The sequence below is a fragment of the Symphalangus syndactylus genome, chromosome 6 (assembly GCF_028878055.3).
Source record: "Symphalangus syndactylus isolate Jambi chromosome 6, NHGRI_mSymSyn1-v2.1_pri, whole genome shotgun sequence".
Classification (NCBI taxonomy): domain Eukaryota; kingdom Metazoa; phylum Chordata; class Mammalia; order Primates; family Hylobatidae; genus Symphalangus; species Symphalangus syndactylus.
The window spans coordinates 67,077,411-67,090,702 of record NC_072428.2 but is presented as its reverse complement, the minus strand read 5'-3'; the positions used below and the strand labels follow the sequence as shown (position 1 = coordinate 67,090,702).

The window sequence follows — 13,292 nt, the reverse complement described above, 5'->3', positions numbered from 1 at the left end:
GAAATGTTACATTCATACCATTAGTTTTAAATTTAACATTACAAGTTTTTACAGGTGTGGATTCAAAAGAAGCAGATCTACAATTTAACCAGAAAACCCACCTTTATACACTGCATTGTTATAGGATTAATTATCCTAATTATGCCTCTAGATCCAGCTACAGCCAGCAGAGGATGGCTCGTATTGCTATCATAGGTCCATGCACAAGTGTAAAAGTTTTCATCAGCCTAAGAAATTCCACAGTTAAGAAACATAATGTTTTTGAAAAAGAAACATGTCAATAATTATAATAGAAACTTACAAAGAACTGCTAAAGTTTTTGACACAAAAGTTCTCAATTTTCCTTATACAACCAAATATATACAATGGTGATTTGAGGTCTAAAATCCATAACAAATGATCAAACAAAATTACAGTCTCTCCACTCAATTTTGTTTACTCTTTAGCTGCTTGTACAACTACTCAACTCTGTAGTTGTAGTACCAAAATAACTGCAGACAATATACAAATGAATGGGCATGGTTGTGTTCAAAACAAAACTTTACAAAAACAGGTGGCCAACCTGCAAGCTGTAGTTTAACCTCTGCTCTATCCCCATACATCTATAAATATCTAAAAAAGAACAATTCAGTTTTCCACTTTTTTCTTTGTGAGACAGTCTCAATACAACAACAGGTCACATTTCAATATCTTTTAGAGAAGACTGAATGTCCTTGCCTTGTCTTGTTTGCTAGGTTTTTCCAATGGTTCTGGAATATCTTATTACTTAGCTTTCACCGCTCTAACTCTTGGGGTTTTCAAATTTTTCCATTTCTTTATGAACCTGTTTTGCAATATTTCATTTCCTATTTTATTTTATTTTTATATATATTTTTTCTAAACTTTTTTTTTCTTCCTAGGCTTCGTTGATCAAATACTTGGAATGACTACCAGTCACAACCCAAGTTCATCATTATAACTACAATGAAATGATATATTCTAGGCAAGGGCAAAGAAAAAGGAGGTTTTAACCAGTCTTTGCTAACATTTTCTATTACTGGATTTCTAACGCTCCTATCTCTATAGACATCTGCACCCAACCAGCACATCCATCCCACAATGGATTTTTTTCTTTTTCTTTTTGCCTAGCTGAGTTGACACATACCACAATGGATTTCTAAGGGTCAGGAAAACTAGATACCAGGATTCTCTTGGTTGATAGTGAAGAAATAGGTTAAGAAAGAACAATAACTTTAGGGAATTGATTAATTTACAAAAGTTTTGGTGCACTTATTGAAAACAAATTCCTTTGACTAAAGATATTAAAAACCCAGGAAAGGATACATCAGCATCCACGTAAGACTGCAACAACCGGATTTCTCCTTGTGAATGACATTCATACAAGGTAACCTAATGAAAATAAAAATATGGTAAATTTCATCTCAAGTATAGAAACATACTCTCTCCAACTTTTAAACATACTTTAATCGCAATCATATCTTAAATATACTACAGAAACTACTGCCTTAAAATACCTCCTGTGAGCTTAAAGAAGCCATTATAAAGCTGAATGTTTTACATAATACACAGAGTATATTAAATATTGCAGTAATAGTGGTTTCGATTTCCAGTCTTTTAAACTTATATTTCATCCATTCAATTGCCTAGGCAACATAGCAAAACCCATCTCTATTAAAAAATAAAAATTAGTCCGGGCGCGGTGGCTCATGCCTGTAATCCCAGCATTTTGGGAGGCCAAGGCACGTGGATCATGAGGTCAAGAGATCAAGACCATCCTGGCCAACATGGTGAAACCCTGTCTCTACCAAAAATACAAAAATTAGCTGAGCATGGTGGCACGCGCCTGTAATCCCAGCTACTCAGGAGGCTGAGGCAGGAGAATCACTTAAACCCGGGAGGCAGAGGTTGTAGTGAGCCAAGATTGCACCATTGCACTCCAGCCTGGCAACAAAAGCAAAACTCTGTCTCAAAAAAAAAAATAAAATAAGTCCGGACACGGTGGCTCAAGTCTTTAATCCCAGCACTTTGGGAGGCCGAGGCAGGTGGATCGCAAGGTCAGGAGATCAAGACCATCCTAGCTAACGCGGTGAAACCTCGTCTCTACTAAAAATACAAAAATTAGGTGGGTGTGGTGGCATGTGCCTGTAGTCCCAGCTACTCGGGAGGCTGAGACAGGAGAATCGCTAGAACCCAGGAGGCAGAAGTTGCAGTGAGCCAAGATCGCACCACTGCACTCCAGCCTGGGCAACAGAGAGAGACTCTGTCTCAAAAAAAAAACCAAAAAACATAAAAAATAAAAATTCAGGCCGGGCGCAGTGGCTCATGCCTGTAATCCCAGCACTTTAGGAGGCCGAGACGGGTGGATAGACGGGTGGATCACAAGGTCAGGAGATCGAGACCATCCTGGCTAACATGGTGAAACCCTGTCTCTACTAAAAAAATACAAAAGTTAGCCAGGCATGGTGGCGGGCGCCTGTAGTCCCAGCTACTCGGGAGGCTGAGGCAGGAGAATGGCGTGAACTTGGGAGGCGGAGCTTGCAGTGAGCCGAGATCGCGCCACTGCACTCCAGCCTGGGCAACAGAGCAAGACTCCGTCTCAAAAAAAAAAAATAAATAAATAAAAATAAATCTGGATAGTTTTAGAGTATTTACATACTAGTTATATATTTAAAAGTCTACAATTTGCTTAATGAATTATTTTCTCATGGGTACAGATAATCAAATATTAACTTTCACATGTATGACAGCCCTTTTCATTTGTTGCATACTTTAAAATTAAAACTATACATACACCATACACAATTTTGTAATACTAAACTTTTATAAATTTCTTTCCATTTTCTTCTTTTTTTTTTTTTTTTTTTTTGGTTTTGAGACGGAGTTTCACTCTTGTCGTCCAGACTGGAGAGCAATGGCATGATCTCGGCTCACTGCAAACTCTGCCTCCCGGGTTCAAGTGATTCTCCTGCCTCAGCCTCCCGCATAGCTGAGAATACAGGCACCCGCCATCACGCCCAGCTAATTTTTGTATTTTTAGTAGAGACAGGGTTTCACCACATTGGTCAGGCTGGTCTCAAACTCCTGACCTCAGGTGATCCACCTGCCTCAGCCTCCCAAAATGCTGGGATTACAGGCGTGAGCCACTGTGCCCGGCCCCATTTTTCTTATAGCTTATAGTCAGTCACATTAGCAAAAACCTATTATTATTTTATAATAGTACTGACCTCTGAAGATCCTGTATATCATCACAACCTATTAATTCATTATCTCCTCTATGTTAACGTTCAAAAAAAATTCTTTATATGACTGCTAACTAGGTTGATTATGTCTTATGTGATAACTGTTTTTTCTTTCTTCCTTTTAAAGAAATTCTAACAGCAGAACTTTTTATAATTCAGTAAACTATATGATACCCCTTTATGTCACTTAAAATAAAAATAGGGATTTTTTTTGTTAGAAAACCTAAAACACTGCAATCAGCATACTGGAGCACAAACTATACCAATTATAATACTATCAAAGCTAAATATTAACTTAGGTTTACAGTGGTGTCTTAAAAGTGGATTCAAATTTAATTAATGGACTACATTCCCAACTAGGAAAAAAAATAACCTCAACCTTTTCTTAAAACCGCATAATTTTTCCTCTGAATTGTTGTTTTCAAAGAATCTAGGAACTAAACAACTATAAGCAGACTACATTATCTTAAAACCTACATTTGGCTAAACACCAAAAAAAGAAGAAAAAAAGCTATTATTTCATGTTATCAACTTCAGTGGTAACTTAAAAATATTTAGAGTTTCAATGAATTGACCTTGTCAAATAGTAAAAGGCCTAGAGCCTTACATGTCATTATAAAATTTCCTTAAAAGGCTGGACATGGTGGCTCATGACTGCAGTCCCAGCTCTTTGGGAGGCCAAGGCAGGTAGATTGCTTGAGCCCAAGAGCTCAAGACCAGCATGGGCAACATGGTGAAACCCTATCTCTACAAAAAAAATTAGCCAGGGATGGTAGTGCATGGTACTGCATGCCTGTAGCTACTCAGAAGGCTGACGTGGGAGGATCACCTGAGCCCCAGAAGTTGAGGCTGCAGTAAGCCTTGATTAGCCACTGTACTCCATCCTGGAGGAAGGAGTAAGACTCTGTTTCAAAAACAAACAACAACAACAACAACAAAAACCACCACCAAACACTACCTGTCTCAAAACAAAACAAAACAAAAGGCAAACGCAAATGTTTACTGCAAATAAAACATCTCAATAACTTATTTAAATCCACTGGATTTATGCTTCATTTATAGAGCCATTCATTACCTTAATTTTAAAAAATCACAGCCAGTTCTTACACTATTTGAATGACAAATACCAAAATCACTTTAAAAAGAACGCCAATTCTTTCAATCAAATATTTATGAAGACAAACACAAGTATAAAACCTGTTTCATAAATAATTAGGGGTAATATATTAAATAAAGATGTATTTTCAGCCATGCATACTAGTTTTAATTAATTTCTAGAAAGCTTCACTCTTACATGAAAGAATCATATTGTTAAACCAGCTTCACAAAATGTACTTTGAAATTATTCTATTTCAATATTACATTAACACCAGATCTGGAAATCAAGCCAAATACTAAATGGACCCCTTAACACTCACTCTGTTGCTTCCTACAGTTGCAAACACTAATGGATCTCCTTCTTTACTGTGCCAGTTAAATTGAACTCCAAACAATGGTTGGTTATGATCTTCCTATAAAATAATCATGAAATAAGAAAAAATTAATGTATCTTACAAACCAGAAAATGATAGTAAACTAACCTATCCCCTTCTTTTTTCCAAAATGCGATACATTATTTTGTGTATTATACATAAGGTAATTTTTGACACTAAAATTAAAAGATGTCTACTAGTCTAGTTTTCACATTTTAAAATATTGTGTATGATAAAGTTTTATCACAATCAAAGGCTGAAATCACAAGTTAGGTAATAACCACTTACCTATGAAAACACTTATAATATTTGCCTTTTATTTTCTTAAGCCAATCATATTCTGAATCACAATAGACTGGATAATTTTGGTGGACACAAAAGGACACAATTTATTTTTCTGAAATAGGAAATTAACAGATGGCCTTAATAGCTTCTCTGGCATTCACTAAATTTTACAAGGCTAAATTTTTCCCTTGTAAAGTGAAGCATAGCAGACTCCATTCAAATCACTGTTTTCTGTTAGTCAGAATGAGAATATCTGAACTGGGGACTAGGGGAAGAAATAAACTCTAACTGCACAGTTACCAGGAGGCTATAGGAGATGTACAAAGAACAATTATTCGCTTTTGTTCACAGTTATTTTTCAGCTGTAGGATTTTACTGACCATCTTCTGGCATTTAACACCGACTTTCATGTTCAGTTTAAGGCACTGTTTTCACTTTTAAAGTACGACTTTCATTTTCTCATCATTTGAAAAGCCACAGCTTTAGGATTTTGAAATATGGCCTTAAGTATAAAAGGCAGCTAAAAACATCTTCCAGGTACAGTACCTAACAGTAGTACGTTAATGTAAATAAATATGCACATGAAACTATAACTGACTTTTAAAAAGTATGCTGAGATTAATTTCTCTCCTTTTACAGGAGCAAAATCTGACACACTGAGCATCGAATTTTTGCTATACAGACAGAAAAATGTCATACAGTCATAGCTTCTTATGCTTTCCCAAGACTTTACTTATAAAAAAATACATTTGGATATTTAGAAAAGGTTGTAACCTACCTAGGTAAGAGATAATAGACATTTTTCCTCAGTATAGAAAAAAATAACCTTACATTTAAAAAACAAACTGGACATATATAAAAGAAAGTATCTTAAACACCAGTAACCCTTTTTATAAAGTAAATAAAAATACTATTGGGGACACATTAAATAACCGAAACCCCCTTTTCCCTAAATATTTAATATTAAAAAGTTTAAAAATGTTTTACACCTTTTTCTTTGAAAACAGTTACAAATAAAACAAAAGACAGAAACTGTACAAAGTAAAACATCTATTTCAATTTATACTTACTCAAAGTTAATGGGTTACATTCAGTTCTTTTTAAAAACTGATGCCAGAAGTGGCTTATGCTTTTTAAGTTTTACTAAAATATAAAGAGTAATAGTTACCCAAATCTTTAATTTGAATGCAAACAATAAATCAAAAACATCCTGCAACACTCAGTGTCACATATTTAAATTAAAACAAAAAACAAAACCAAAAAACTAAACATGGGATGGACTAAAATAGATATGCAGTATGAACTACAAAAAAAAAAAAACCCTTCAAAACACTGTAACTTTAAAATATTTACAACTTGACAGAGTATCCTGAGTACGAAATGCGTGCCACAGAGAAATAATTTCTGAAGCCTAGCATTCACCCCAAAGGATCTTTTTTTGCACATACCTTGAGACTATTTACACATTTGAAAGAATATTTGCATTTCTTTGACTTCCATTTTCCCTTTCCCCAACTTTTCCTTCCAGGTGCATTTGGTGTGTTTGTAGGTGTATCAGGGCGTTCAGTGTTTGTACCACTTTCTATACTGACAGCGTCATCCTGTAAGCAGTAAGTGAGGAAAAATTACATGAAACAGCAATACTGTTTTTAGCAGTAAGTAACTCTACTGGGAAGATGCTGACTGACTTAAGAGAAATAATTTCTGCAAGAAGAAAAAAATGTATTCTTGCCTCCACATAAGGATAAACATAATCCAGCTACACGTTAGAAGGTTTGTAGATATTTTATATTTCAGCAAAAATGAAAATGAAATAAATACTAATGAGAATAATGGAAGAGTAATATTGTCTTTAATAAGGCACTGGTCTGTTCCAGTCACTTTAATACACTGTATCAGTGAATCTTTACAGCTCTTTACAAAAGGTACTGGTAGTGTTAAAAAAGCCTAACTGGTCTCTTGGCTGGTAATTCCACCCCAAAGCTGTGACTCTTAAATCTGACTGATGTATATGTCTTCATAATGTATTTGACTGCTGCTCAGTCCGGAGCATGGAGCTGGGGAGCCGTTTGAAGCAGCAGTGCTAATGGCTTCTACATTAGCTGTCACTTTTTAAAATCCTGTTATTCAAATTCTGCTTATAACGCAAACCATTTAAAATTTTTTAAAAGTGCTACATATATTCTATGCTATTTACAAGTTAAAACTGTCTCATTGTTCTAAAGTAATAATAATACTCATAAACCAGAACTCCAGAGACTCTCAATCACAATTAAAGTAAATCCTTCCAAAAAAAAAAAAAGAAATGACTGCAGGAAACCTTGAAAATTCTCCTAATTCATACCTTATCTCACACACGAGTGGCCCTCTAATCTCAGCTCTCTAATCTCAGAAGAGGATTCCACTACCTCCTGATTACAGATTCCAATGTCTCCTTTGGAAAGAAAAGATTTATTTAATCTATGACCTTAGGGCAGCAGTTCTAAAATACATTCCAGAGGAAGCCTTTTTTTCCATGAAATGCCTATTAAACAGCCTAGGAAACACTGCTTTAGAGGCTATTTCTAAATTATTGCTTCCTAAAGTTGGTTTTATATAGAAGGTTAAAAATTATTATAAATGAAATAATAGGTGGGTAGCAAGCAGTAGGTACTCAACAAATATTTGAATTGCAATTTAATGTAAATATCATTAGTCTTTACAGAAACAGAAAATGCGGTATTTTAATCTCTTTTTCTCTCCACCTTTTCAGTTGTATTCACATAATTAAAATCAAATGCAGAAAACAATTCCGTATCTCAGTGGAGAACTATGCATTATCTATATAGCACACCCTTCCAAGTTACCAGACTATAGCCCTCCACTATGTCTTTGAGCTATCTTACAACTCTTTTTTGAGACAGGCTCTCCCTCTGTTGCCCACTCCGTCCTTGGTTAAATGCAACCTCCACTTCCCAGACTCAAGTGATATTACCCCCACCTTAGCCTCCTGAGTAGCTGGGACAACAGGAGCTGGCCACCATACCCAGCTAATTTTTGGTAGAGACAGAGTTTCACCATGTTGCCCGGGCTGGTCTCAAACTCCTGGACTCAAAGGATCCTCCCACCTCAGCCACCTAAAGTGCTGGGATTACAGGTGTAAGCCACTGCACCCAGCCACAACTCTTTTTTCATTATGTATAACTGATAGACATGTAAATTTTGTCTCTACAGTAGAGGTTCAAAATGTCTTCCCTTCCACTCAAGGGAAAAAAAAGTTTCTGTCTCCATTTGGAATTCATCTCTCCATTCCTTTACTCCATATATTAATAAATTTGTACTGTTTTGATTTTGCGGGTTAACTATTACTGTATCATATTTGCCTGGTTCCCTCTGAGTAAAAGTTTTAACATGTGTTCACTTGCCATTTTTTCTGTAAAATTACTTTTTAACACTAGAGAAATGAAATTTTAAAAACTCTAAGACATTTTTACATATCAGTTTCTTTACATCCTGGCCAATAAAGCTGCCAATAAAGAGGCCACACAAAACACTCGTTAATAGGGCACGTTGCTTATTTTACTTCTGACCACTTAATTTACCCATCTCCTCCCAAGGCAAATCAAGATGGAATCAAATGAAAATATAATACAGCCACCATGCTTCCATTTTATCTTTAAACTAAAATCAAGTCTTTGCTGAGTGTCTAATATATGTACAGGCTGACCTCCATCCTGTTCCCTTCTCAAAGTAAAGAATGATACTGTGCAACAGACATGGTACTACCATCTTCACTTGCCCAACGAGGAAACAGACACAGGGCAGTAATTTGCACCTGCATCATGCCACAGGGATGCCCTGCATCTTTGCTTTTGCTTAAGCAAAAAGACAAGTCTCCAGATTCAGCCCTCTGATCTTACTACCAAGGCATCCATTAGTACCCTTGCAGAAGCCAACTACTCTGCAGTCATATGATCTCAAAAAGTTCAATAAAATGGCAGATAACACATACAATAAATTTAAAATATGTGCCTATAATTCTCTGACTCACATTAACAGTAACTGCTCAGGTTACCTTAACTCTAACACAAAAACATATTCCTCCCCCATCTGCTTTGGCCTTTTGCCATTATTTGGCTCCCTCAAGAGTAAGACTATTGCCCTTATCTTTTCTAAACTCATTTTTATACGATGTTCTCTACTCCCTTACCTTACTACTGCCCCTAAGTCAGGGGTACATGGATGAAATTCAGAAGGCTTGTGAACTCAAATGGGGAAAAAAAATTGCATCTTAATTTTTGCCACCTTTAAAATTTAGCACTTCCTTCTATTATTATCTAGGTAACACATGCTTAATGTTACTGAAGTTGTGACTCTGTCACCAATGGAAATCAAGTATTTTTATATTATACTTCGAAAAAGTGTTTATACCCATCACTACTATCAGACCCGCTGCTAGATCTTGTTACTTCATGTGCTAATAAAGTACATATAGTATAGTACTACATCTAAAATTTGTTTTAGAAATATTTTATAACATGGTGTACAATTTTATAATTGAATTGTTTGCAACCTCATATCCTGTATTTCATACATCTGAAAATGTTATTTTGAGAAGACTCTACAAGATTAAGGCTTCCAAGGCATGCGCACGCACACACAAAATTAAGTCTATCCAAATGGAGGAACCAAAACAAAACTAATCCAATCATTTGGTCTTGAACAGCTTTAAAATTGCAGCAAAGAATATGCTTTCCTTTAAGGGTCTGCAAGAAGAAAATAAGCTTTATTTTGTCCTCTGCAAGTTTCTTCGTTCTAAACAGGTCTGACAGTTTCATTATATTTTGCCTGATTATTAAGTTTGTGGAAGGGCCAGAAACATTATTCTATGTAATCATAAAATTAGTAGTAGTAATTATTATAAATAAATAACACGTGTATAGTACTTATTATGGGGCAGACACTCTTCTTAGTACTTTAGCTATATTAACTCATTTAATGCTTACAAATACTCTATGAGGTAAATACCACACACCACCATCCTCATTTTTAAGAAACTAAGACAATTATGTCAGTCTTTTGCTCGAGGTCAAGCTAATGGAACAGAAATTTTAACCTATCACTTGGATCCAGCATCTGTGCTCTTAATACTCTCATCTGCCTAGAGAAATTTAAGAAAACGCAGAAATAAAATGAACGGTCTCCAAATAATAAAAAGAAGAGGGTAAAAAATGTTAGATCCCAATGTACAGTGAGATTGGGGCGCACAATCGGGGGAAAAATACAAAAGTAACAATACCCAAGCTTTCCCGAAATTTCAAGTCTAAGATCCCATAAACTGACAATCCCAAGTATATCTTGTCTCTGCAAAAAGAATCCTTTCCCATCTTTTCCGTGAAAATCTTAGTTATGACACCATTATATGTTTCAGCTAGGAATTATGACAGAATTTAGAAACTGCGTGTAGAAGATGTAACATTTATTCCTAAAACTAGCCAAACTGAGAAAATGAAGAGCTTACGCCACTCTTCCGAAACATTTTAAGGATTTTTAAAAGATATTCACAAGTTGTTATATATCATGAGAAGGAGAATCACATTTTGGAGTAGTATCTTTGAATAAATTGTCAAGATATTTCGTTGACCTTACTGGTTATCGACCTAAAACATGAAACTGAAAACTTATTTATGTCAATTCGGCTGTTACTGGCGAGTCAATTAAAACTCAGTTGGGTTAAATGTTGGTACCGAATGATTACGAATATCCATTTCAGAGCTTAAAAAAAAATCTGATTGCAAAACATCTCGCACTTGGCGAAGCCAGGAGCCCACACTTAAATACATCTGCCTATACCACCATTGCCTAAAATCTTCCAGGTCGCCACCCCCCTCAACTTTAACTTAAGTAAAAACGTTCAAAGAAGAAATCATCCACTCTTACTTCCTCAAAGGTAGTCACTCCCCACCCCCAAATCAAAAATTGACCCTCTCAATTCGGCTCCTCCTACAGAAAAGGCGACCTTCAGGCGCACCGGGTCTCCGCGGACAGGACGGAGGCAGACACAAAACTCCCTTTAATAAAGTCTTCCAAACTCCGCAAATCGAAGATCACTTTCCATCCTGAAAATTCCACAAGGGTCTTAGAGTGACAACCCTTACGCTCCTTTAACAGGGTCCCTAACTCTGCCCCGTCCTTCCAACTTTCTTAGAAAAGTCCCTAACGTGCCTTTTAAACTACTAGAATCTCAGACCCGCACTCTCCCCTTAAATCTCCCCAAAGGCAAAAACACTCCCCATCACATGCAAACTGATTTCAGGGCAGACCTCTCAGACCCACGCAATCACTAGAACCACTCTCCTTCGCCTAGTTCCTGCTTGCTCTCGACCCCACATCAAAATCCCCGTAGGCAATTTCGATTTTCTCCCGCACGCCCGCGTTTTCCTGAGTGACACCTCTCCCTCCCCCCACAGCAGCCCGCTCGTCCCCGCGCCCCCCGTTTTAAAAGAATTTAAAACTTTCACTTCGGAGTCTCGTAACTGCCAGGAGCTACACTTACATTCTCGTCTCCAGAGAGGTCTGGGTTGCTGTTCTCGTCACTGCTCAGCTTCTGCTTCTTGGCCGCAGGCATGTCTGTTCCCGCCGGCGCAGTCGACACTTCCCTCTCGGACATATTCCTCCGCCTCCCTCCAGGTTCCTGCCGCCTGGGGCGGGGCCTCCGCCACACCGCCGTCAAGCAAGCCCGGCCCGAGCTTGCCGCAAAGTTGCCGCTGCCGCCGCCACCTCCACCGCCCCCCCCACTGTCGCAAATCGCGCCCAGCCGCCGAGGCGGGCGTGCGTGCGACCCCGCCACACTGCTGAAAAAGGGGCGCGCGCGCGCGCCCTCCCGCGCGGCTTCCTGGCTCCTTCCCTTCCCCAACTCCCGTCTTGCCCTTTTCCCGCCGCCCTCCCGGCAGTCTACACGGTGTAAGATCCGTTGGATTAAGAGGGCAGTATTAAGTATGTCTCCCTTCCCACCACCGCCTCGAGAAGCAGCGAAACTCAAAGGGATGCTCCCTCACCCCCTTCCTCCTTCCAAAGACGTTTCAGCCGCAATTGGCCCGTTCCTTCGATCTCCGACCCGCTGCTAGGGAGCGAAAGTCTGTGGAATGGGCTACACCACCAATGTCCCAGGAAACGGGGGAAGATACAAGACGTCACCTCTTGCTTTAGCTGTGCATGCCACGTTTCCTTAATCTTGAACTTGGAGGACGGCGCTTCCTGACTATTCACGGAACTATTCGTAACCTAATTCTTCCTTGAAGATAGAAATGCAAAAACAGTAACCTGCTTCCCGCTGGCTTCCCCCATCTGGCGAATGGAAAGTACCCGTCAGGGGATGCGCAGGCGCCGTGGCGTACTCTTGCGCTGGGTTCATCGAAACCCGCCTCCTCCAAGCCCCTCCTCTGTTTGAATTCTCGTTTGCTGAACCAGGTAGTTTTCTACCCGGTTTCCGAATCCCAGGGTGGATTTCAAAGCGCTACCGAATTATACTTTAGACGCTTCGTAAATTCTTGCCGGATATTTATTCTGTTGACTATCTATTGTAATGAATGATTATCCTTCCCCGTTGCTACCAATAGTGGTTAAGACTTAAATAGAAATATCCTAAAATTATGAGACTAGACTCCAATGAGTTACAGCCGAAGTGCTCTTTTTAGCTGATAAAGGATAGGCCCTGAACTGCGCCAAGGCCTAAGAATCAGTGCTCATCTCCATTATGAGATTGTGAGACTTAACCGACAATGTTTTGGTTGTTTTTGCACATTAGATACAATGAAATTCTAGAAGGCAACACAACTGTTATACTTCACCAAAATATTTGACTCTGTTCCTATACCTATTCTCTAGCAGGTGCCAGATAACATTGGTGAGCCTTGTGGAATTATTATATGGGTCATGAAACCATAACTGAATGAGCAGCAGGAAAAGGAGAATGATGACGAAAAATAAAATACGGCATCCACCACCCTTTTTTTGTTTTTCTTAGAACATGATTGTGACTACTTATCTATTCGGGCTTCTGTAAAAATGTCCTCATCTGTAAAAATGAGGTAGGAAGGGACCTACCATTTCTTGGGCACCTACTTGATGTTGTATATCTTTTCTCTTTTAGACCTCATTACCCACCTAGAGTGCACCATCCATAAAATTCTAGTATACTTCAATTATTTCTGCATGGTAACTTTATAACCAGGACATCAGTTTCCTGATCTGCAGATTGCAAGTCACTCTTTCTTTTGTAGATAAAGAGAGAACTCTTGGTTGAGAATGAGAAAAG

The 13,292-nt window shown here is 38.1% G+C and overlaps 1 protein-coding gene across 3 annotated transcripts in view; it reads right to left on the bottom strand.

Annotated features, from left to right (window-relative positions):
* Positions 1-12,425, bottom strand: part of EED (embryonic ectoderm development) — a 35,467-nt gene extending 23,042 nt beyond the window's left edge. The window contains exons 1-5 of one of the 3 annotated variants that reach the window (XM_055283159.2): positions 11,532-12,425; positions 6,445-6,597; positions 4,658-4,750; positions 1,324-1,389; positions 102-227 (exon numbers count right to left, since the gene is read on the bottom strand). In XM_055283159.2, the coding sequence (XP_055139134.1) occupies positions 102-227; positions 1,324-1,389; positions 4,658-4,750; positions 6,445-6,597; positions 11,532-11,645 (552 nt within the window). In that variant the 5' untranslated portion in view covers positions 11,646-12,425. The remainder of the gene's footprint in view (positions 1-101; positions 228-1,323; positions 1,390-4,657; positions 4,751-6,444; positions 6,598-11,531) is intronic. The other 2 variants (XM_055283158.2, XM_055283161.2) reach the window with 2 other exon arrangements.
* Between the last annotated feature and the right edge of the window lie 867 nt (positions 12,426-13,292).